This window comes from Salvelinus namaycush, chromosome 31 (genome assembly GCF_016432855.1).
Source record: "Salvelinus namaycush isolate Seneca chromosome 31, SaNama_1.0, whole genome shotgun sequence".
Taxonomy (NCBI): Eukaryota; Metazoa; Chordata; class Actinopteri; order Salmoniformes; family Salmonidae; genus Salvelinus; species Salvelinus namaycush.
In genome coordinates this window covers 5,006,761-5,015,622 of record NC_052337.1, presented here as the reverse complement: position 1 = coordinate 5,015,622, position 8,862 = coordinate 5,006,761, and the positions used below count along the sequence as shown (strand labels likewise).

At 41.8% G+C, this 8,862-nt stretch overlaps 1 protein-coding gene across 1 annotated transcript; it reads left to right on the top strand.

Annotated features, from left to right (window-relative positions):
- Positions 1–3,252: 3,252 nt before the first annotated feature.
- Positions 3,253–7,836, top strand: macir (macrophage immunometabolism regulator). Its single transcript, XM_038970606.1, has 2 exons — positions 3,253–3,443; positions 5,958–7,836. The coding sequence occupies exon 2, from the start codon at positions 5,961–5,963 to the stop codon at positions 6,645–6,647; it is 687 nt and encodes a 228-aa protein (XP_038826534.1). The 5' UTR covers positions 3,253–3,443; positions 5,958–5,960; the 3' UTR covers positions 6,648–7,836.
- The last annotated feature ends 1,026 nt before the right edge of the window (positions 7,837–8,862 follow it).

The following is an 8,862-nucleotide window of genomic DNA, read 5'->3' as shown; positions in this document are numbered from 1 at the left end:
ACCCTCTTGTTCTCTCTGTCTTTCTTACCTAAAACTCCATCTGCTTCCCGGTCTTCTCCTTCAAAAATAGACAATTCAAGACTTTAAACCTGTTGTATTGATATTAAACAATAATGATGCATCTTTAATTGCTACGAACTTTGTAGTTGGCTTACTTATTTTTCTACTATGCCGTGCATCTGTTGCAGATTGAGAGGGTGGATTCCTGCTATTTATTCTGGTAGGTACTGCCTCGGAGGACAGTGTTCTTCCGTGTATCATATGACCTGAAATGTATTTGGGTTGACAAAGATAGTAGCTGTACCAGAATCAGAATAAAACACTCGTCAAAGTGCTCCTCGCACACAGCATAACCCCCTTTTCTTTAGGTCCTCAAAGGACTTCTGCAGACTGATGTCTCTATGCCTGATGTTTCTCAGCCATATCTTCCTCCAGAGTAATTTATTTATTGAATTCACTAAATAATTACAGGCTTTTTTTCCTTCATTTTATGGAAATATGACTGACTCTCTCTACACTTTCCAGGAGCAGAAGAGACCTCTGCAGTTTCTGGGAATCTACAACACCAGTTGTTTTTTTAACCTCTTCTCTGGGACCCCCAGCCATTGTCTATACATTGTCTATATTTTCCATGGAGGGCCACATTAGAATATATTTTTGCCATCGCGGGCCAGAATTATATTACAGGATTATACATCATGTGTATGACTGTGTTGAGAGATACAGTGGGGCAAAAAAGTATTTAGTCAGCCACCAATTGTGCAAGTTCTCCCACTTAAAAAGATGAGAGAGGCCTGTAATTTTCATCATAGGTACACTTCAACTATGACAGACAAAATGAGAAGAAAAAATCCAGAAAATCACATTGTAGGATTTTTAATGAATTTATTTGCAAATTATGGTGGAAAATAAGTATTTGGTCACCTACAAACAAGCAAGATTTCTGGCTCTCACAGACCTGTAACTTCTTCTTTAAGAGGCTCCTCTGTCCTCCACTCGTTACCTGTATTAACGGCACCTGTTTAAACTTGTTATCAGTATAAAAGACACCTGTCCACAACCTCAAACAGTCACACTCCAAACTCCACTATGGCGAAGACCAAAGAGCTGTCAAAGGACACCAGAAACAAAATTGTAGACCTGCACCAGGCTGGGAAGACTTAGAAGAATTATTAGGAAATGGAAGACATACAAGACCACTGATAATCTCCCTCGATCTGGGGCTCCATGCAAGATCTCACCCCGTGGGGTCAAAATGATCCCAAGAACGGTGAGCAAAATTTCCAGAACCACACGGGGGGACCTAGTGAATGACCTGCAGAGAGCTGGGACCAAAGTAACAAAGCCTACCATCAGTAACACACTACGCCGCCAGGGACTCAAATCCTGCAGTGCCAGACGTGTCCCCCTGCTTAAGCCAGTACATGTCCAGGCCCGTCTGAAGTTTGCTAGAGAGCATTTGGATGATCCAGAAGAAGATTGGGAGAATGTCATATGGTCAGATGAAACCAAAATAGAACTTTTTGGTTAAAAACTCAACTCGTCGTGTTTCGAGGACAAAGAATGCTGAGTTGCATCCAAAGAACACCATACCTACTGTGAAGCATGGGGGTGGAAACATCATGCTTTGGGGCTGTTTTTCTGCAAAGGGACCAGGACGACTGATCCGTGTAAAGGAAAGAATGAATGGGGCCATGTATCGTGAGATTTTGAGTGAAAACCTCCTTCCATCAGCAAGGGCATTGAAGATGAAACGTGGCTGGGTCTTTCAGCATGACAATGATCCCAAACACACCGCCCGGGCAACGAAGGAGTGGCTTCGTAAGAAGCATTTCAAGGTCCTGGAGTGGCCTAGCCAGTCTCCAGATCTCAACCCCATAGAAAATCTTTGGAGGGAGTTGAAAGTCCGTGTTGCCCAGCAACAGCCCCAAAACATCACTGCTCTAGAGGAGATCTGCATGGAGGAATGGGCCAAAATACCAGCAACAGTGTGTGAAAACCTTGTGAAGACTTACAGAAAACATTTGACCTCTGTCATTGCCAACAAAGGGTATATAACAAAGTATTGAGATAAACTTTTGTTATTGACCAAATACTTATTTTCCACCATAATTTGCAAATAAATTCATTAAAAATCCTACAATGTGATTTTCTGGAATTTATTTTCTCATTTTGTCTGTCATAGTTGAAGTGTACCTATGATGAAAATTACAGGCCTCTCTCATCTTTTTAAGTGGGAGAACTTGCACAATTGGTGGCTGACTAAATACTTTTTTGCCCCACTGTACATATCACCCTTGCATATTACATCATTTATGCAGCGGCATAATGTTACAAGACATTTTTGGACTCATCTTGTGCTGTGCTCACTTAAACAGGAAGGTGGCATGGCAGTCCTTTGTGGGCAAATGTTGTCATCAAACTTTGTCAACAAAGTCTGGCATTCTCTGGATTTATAGTGGGAACTTGGAAAAATCCACACAGCCACTCCACTGAATAGCAGGCTAGTGGTTGCTTTGCAATGCTTACAGTTAGCCACTGATTCCTTGACTTTGCGATTTCCAACTTGTTGCGTAATGTTTATGTCCAATGGCTGATGAGCACCGATACGTTTTATCTATAATTTCTCTTCATTATTTCTCTTCATATGACAAGGATTATAAAGGGTTTGCTAGCAGATTGTTGACTTGATTCCTGATATTTTTCACATGATCAGTCCAATCAATGCTAATGTACATATACCATGATTTGATGTCATTTTATCTGTGGCCAATGACCTTGAGCCTTCCTCTATGGCAGGACCCAAAGGGCTTAAATGTTTGATGTCTACCCTTACAAAGGATTTAGACTTGACCTGTGACGTAGTGTCCCCATGAGTGACAGAACACTGAGCCAATCACAGCTCAATGCTCTTATTTTCTGCTGGCTTGCCCCACCACCACAGAATGCTCTGAGCTAGGCTGAAACACCTGTTTGCATGTGGCTTTATTAACTCAATTATATCTTCTTTTTTTTCTTTTTTTTTTTACATTGTTTGAAAACTGGTATGTGACACGTATTAATGCCAAAATAACATGTAAAATAGGCAAGCCTTTTTTTTTTTTTGCTGAAAATGTGCGGCTCTGCCCCAACCTGCCCTGAATGACATGTCACCACTGGTCACGTGCATCACTCTCAGTACACTCATAACAGCCTAAGCATTACGAAACTTCTATTAGATCAAATAAGCCTCACGTATCAAAATAGAAATGCATTTTTTTATATTGAATAAATTCAACACTAAATGTCTCCCATACAAAAACTCTTCACTTGCTTAATAATTAATTATTTGCTGAACGTGGAGAGATTTTGGGCGGAGTAAACCCTCTCGTGTTGCCTCTTCCTCTCCGATTTGGCTCAAATAAGAAGAGGCGTGAACGTCGGGTGGCTTTGCTGTTGAACAGGTTTGTTTCCCTTGTTATATCGTTCTAGCATGTTTGGAGATGTATTATTCGAATTAAACACCTACATTTAAAAATGTTGTTTCAATAGACTACATTTAATCAACCGAATAGTCAAATATAATGGCACCATATTGTAATGGTGGACAACAGAATTCTCTCTACCCGGAAAGAATAACACCAGTTTTATTACTATTCATGTTACGATTGCTTTTGCAGATTGCTTTTTTTTGTCCATGCATACGGTTGAAAACGAACTCGATGTTATCTCTCCATGTTGATTTTGTTCCATGGTGGTCTTTCTTGCCTAATATTTTCCTCCCAGCCTGCCAGCAGGGGAAAAACAGGATAAAACCGGCCTGTCGAATGGTTTTGTTGTGGGAAAGCTGTTTTAATATATCTGTATAATTATATTAAAGCTTAAATTAACGTATTTTATTCATAATACTGCGTCAAATTATCATTAAAAAAATGTATTATTCCGAATCCCTTTCGTAGCCTATGTTCTATGAGAGCGTGTATGGATTTCAGATGAACGATTTCAGATGACAGGTATGTGAGACGGGATGCGCAGACGGACATCTATTTATGACTTGGAAACATTTACGTTGCAATGATGTCTATATAATTTGCGACGCCAACATAAATTACAGTTTGCTATCCGCTGACATTTAAACAGCCTTGAACGTAGAATTCCATAATTCATACAGGGATGGGCATGGGCCTCATTTGAAAGCAAAATGAAGATGCCAAGCATGACGCAATAGTATTATTTGGCTAGTTTTTTTTTAGGATGTGCCTCCTTTCAACTGATTGAATGAGGCGCATCAACCACCACAAGCTGTGCATTAGTGATATTATAAATAGCCTGTCATTACCATTAAAAAAATCTACTGTGTGTAAACAGACGAGCCTAAAGGCCTATCAAATGCTTACCTTTTTTCCCTAGACATAAATGTCACAATGGTGTTAAGGGGATGAGAAATTAACTTAGTTCACAATTATGTTAAATGTATTTTGGAATAGGCCTGGAGTGTGAACACCCACAGTTGCATGAATGGTTCTATATATTGGGATATATACCTCAGCTGGAAGCCGGTGTTTGGATGATATATTGGCACGGTTTGCCGGCCCTCGTGCTACCTTGACTTTGTCTCGGGCCTAACAACACAGTGCCAATATATCCTCCAAACACCGGCTTCTCGGGCATTATCACTTAATATAAACTGAAGTGTCCCTAGAAACATGTATTTTACATGGTTATTACATTGGGAGGTACAGTGACATTAATGAGTAGGTCACTTACTGTTATCTGGATGTTGCTTGCACACCTTGAGAGATGTGTCAAATAAACTGTGGTGTTAGTGTGATGGTTCTACTATGTGGGAAGCTGCATGTCATTTCAATGTGCAAGCAAGCACCAAAACACAATGTGCAATCACACCAATGCATTGTAAACGCGTGTACCTGTCCTGCACTGTAATTATATTGTAGTTCTGCCTGCCTCCAAATGATCAATATCAAGCACATACTCTTCCCAATGATATCTAATATGCTTAAGTGAAATTACACATGCAAGAAAATGAATATTACAAATGATGTAAGGGACGATGGATACCACTGCAGATTTTCACTGCAAGTGTTTGTACATATTCGTTTTAGAACATTAAGCTACATTAAGCATTGTTTTCCTCACCAAGTAGTTTGTTAAATATGTTTGTCGTGCCCTTCCCACATTCCTGGACAGAACTCAACACAAGCTATTGAAGTCTAATGCTTTCCAGACGTTTGTTATCTGTTTCTGTTTTTGATGTCTGGATACTACTGTTGCTCCAGGTATTTAGCTCACTAGGACCCATATCTGGATACTAATGTTGCTCCAGATATTTAGCTCACTAGGACCCATATCTGGATACTAATGTTGCTCCAGGTTTTGTTTTCATCTCATGGACTGAAAGGTATTTTTTTTTTCATTCGCTCTGCTGCTGATTTCAATATCCTGTTCTCTCAACCAATATCACATGACCATATGTTAATTTTAAGCTAGTAGGGCTGGGCTGCTACACATTGGTTTAGTGCTAGCTTTAGGTGATGGCCTCCGTCATCACCTTTTAAAGGTATGATCGTTTAGAGATGTGGATGGGATCTCCTCTAAATGTTAATGAATGGAAAGACCTACAGTATGTGATTTGTCAGACTAATTCACATCTGGGAGAATTCCACAAGGTCAAAGGAAGGTCAAAGTGTTATTACAGTGTTCTGAAGGATGAAACTATTGCCACCATGGCCAATGACTAACAATTAATTCCTTGAATACATTTTGATAAAAAAAATCAGTTACAAAGTGTCACTGTGTGGACCATGTCTCTGAGAATGGTTTGAAATATTTGAATGATGAATTATATATTTTACAAAAGAGGATGACTTTTGTAGTTATTATTTTGTTTTTGCTCTCTTCATCCACGTCTCTGTCTCTGTCTGTCTCTCTCTCTCATATTTATTTATTTCTCTCGTCAGGTCATGTCGGTAAAGATGGAAATGGATGTCAGTGGCGTGTCCAGGACACCCATCTCTGTTCTACCTGCTGCTGCAGAGGTCAAAGCCATGCTGAAACCCGATACGGGGGACAGGCCCCGCTGTGCCAGCACCCCCTGCTCCCCTATCAAAAGTACTGTTTCAGGCTTCCAGATCCTCCACATGGACTCCAACTACCTAGTCGGCTTCACCACCGGCGAGGAGCTGCTAAAACTAGCCCACAAGTGGTCTCCCAACCCAGAGAAGACCCTTATCACCACACCGACCACCACAACGTCAACAGCATCAGAGGCCTTGCCCAGTTCTGTCCCCAAACCCATGGACCTGGGCACCCACCGGGCGTCGCGCATCTACAAAGCCAAAAACCGCTACTACCAGCCATACGACATCCCCGTGGTCAACGGGCGCCGGCGGAGGCGCATGCCCAGCTCAGGTGACCCCTACCTCAGGCCCCTGTCCCAGGGGGAGGGTGGCCCAGGGAGGGCCCTGCACCACGGCCCCCTGCCCCTCTGCCTTCTCAAGGGGAAGAGGGCCCAGTCCAAGTCCCTGGACTACCTCAACCTGGACAAAATGAGTGTCAAGCAGCCTCCGGCCGACACAGAGGTGCTGCAGTTCCAGCTCCAGCACCTGACGCTGCGGAGTGAGCGCATGTTCACCAGGAACAAGACATGAAGCAACACCAGTCACCACCCGCCTGTTCTCTCATCCACTCCCATGGGATTTGGGTGCTATTTCCGGCTGTGCGTTTCTCTCCCTACTCAGATCATAGGATAGTCCTTTAAGGGGACACTTGTGGAGACCACTAATCTTGTTATTATTATGAAAGCGAGGGTGACAAACTAAGCGGGTCTCTTGACGAAATGAGACGCATGCTAACGTATACGTAAAAATCCAGTGAACACAAATTGTTAAGTTAGTACACTGAAAACGGGGGTCTTTTAGATACAAAAATGTGAAGTTCGTCAGGATTAGCAATAACTGGTAAACTTATTTATTGACAATGTTTGTGTGTGTGTGTGTGTGTGTGTGTGTGTGTGTGTGTGTGTGTGTGCGCGCGCACCTTTTTAAAAATGGTAAGGGATGTGTAACCAATGCCTCTCAAACTGGCCCCATTTTCCGGATTTGGACTGCACTGTTAGACATATTATGTTTTTACAGACCTTGCATCCTCAACTACAGCACACCTTTACTTTTTAACCACTATACATCCATAGCAATTAGCATAAGCCGCAGCAGTACTGCACTCTACATCCATAGCAATTAGCATTAGCCGCAGCAGTACTGCACTCTACATCCATAGCAATTAGCATTACCCCCAGCAGTACTGCACTATACATCCATACCAATTAGCATTAGCCCCAGCAGTACTGCACTTTACATCCATACCAATTAGCATTAGCCGCAGCAGTACTGCACTCTACATCCATAGCAATTAGCATTAGCCGCAGCAGTACTGCACTCTACATCCATAGCAATTAGCATTACCCCCAGCAGTACTGCACTATACATCCATAGCAATTAGCATTAGCCCCAGCAGTACTGCACTATACATCCATAGCAATTAGCATTAGCCTGAGCAGTACTGCACTTTACATCCATACCAATTAGCATTAGCCCCAGCAGTACTGCACTTTACATCCATACCAATTAGCATTAGCCCCAGCAGTACTGCACTATACGTCCATAGCAATTAGCATTAGCCAAAACAGTACTGCGCTATACATCCGTAGCAATTAGCATTAGACCCAGCAGTACTGTATGTAAGCTACTGTATGTCTGTATGTGTGTGGATGTATAGGGACGGCAGGTAGCCTAGTGGTTAGAGTGTTGGACCAGTAACCGAAAGGTTGCTAGATCGAATCCCCAAGCTGACAAGGTAAAAATCAGTTATTCTGCCCCTGAACAAGACAGTTAACCCAACTGTTCCTAGGCCATCATTGTAAATAAGAAATTGTTTCTTAACTGACTTGCCTAGTTAAATAAAGGTTAAATTTTAAAAAATGTGAAAGCTCTCTCAGCTACACTACTACTTTGCTCTTGCCAAGCACCAGGGAAATGTGGGTTTAATGTAAACCACTGACTGTTACACAATCAAAAGGTTATTTAAAACAGAATCCTGTAAAGGGGCAATCTGCAGTTACTACATCCATTTTTGGACCCATTGATTCGTGAAGAATATAACTTTTAAATGCCTCATGAGCTTAGTTCAACTGTCGTAGCACATCAGAACTCAAAATATATGCTTGTTTTACTCCACTGTTTGTAAACAGTAAATATAAACAAACACTATTATATATATCCTCAACATGGTTAAAACTATCATTTTCCTATCATTGGTCCTTGCATCCATATCTATGAATTTGAGTGTGGTTACATTTCTGCAGCCCCATCCCTCAGCTTTTTACCGAAACGGGGGTGGGGAAAAGGCTTTGTTATTGTTTCTACTGCTGATTGCTGCTCTAAGAGGATTTGTGGGGGAGAGGCTTACCGTCAGAGTGCCTGAGGGGAGATTAGCTCCTTGTATACAGAATTAATCCCCTCACTCCATTTCTCCCAGTCAGACTGAATCCTCAGCAGGGGTGAGGGGTTGAATTAGGAGATTCCAGATTTTCTGCATCTAGACGTTGTGTCCATCATTCTGAATCCCAGTCATTCTTTTCATTTCCTGAATAGGAGGGATGGATGTTTTAGCCTAGGTAAAAGGTTATCAATTTAGTTTTGGGGTTTTTGCCACCCCTTCATAAAGGTGTGTAGAGCACCTGAAACACGTACCATAGCTATGGAAACCAAAGGAGGATTATTTTGGGGTGCCCTGGGAAAACTTGACCACATTGTTTCTGTAATAAGATCTATTTGGGGTTTCGTAGGACATGTGACAATCATTTTG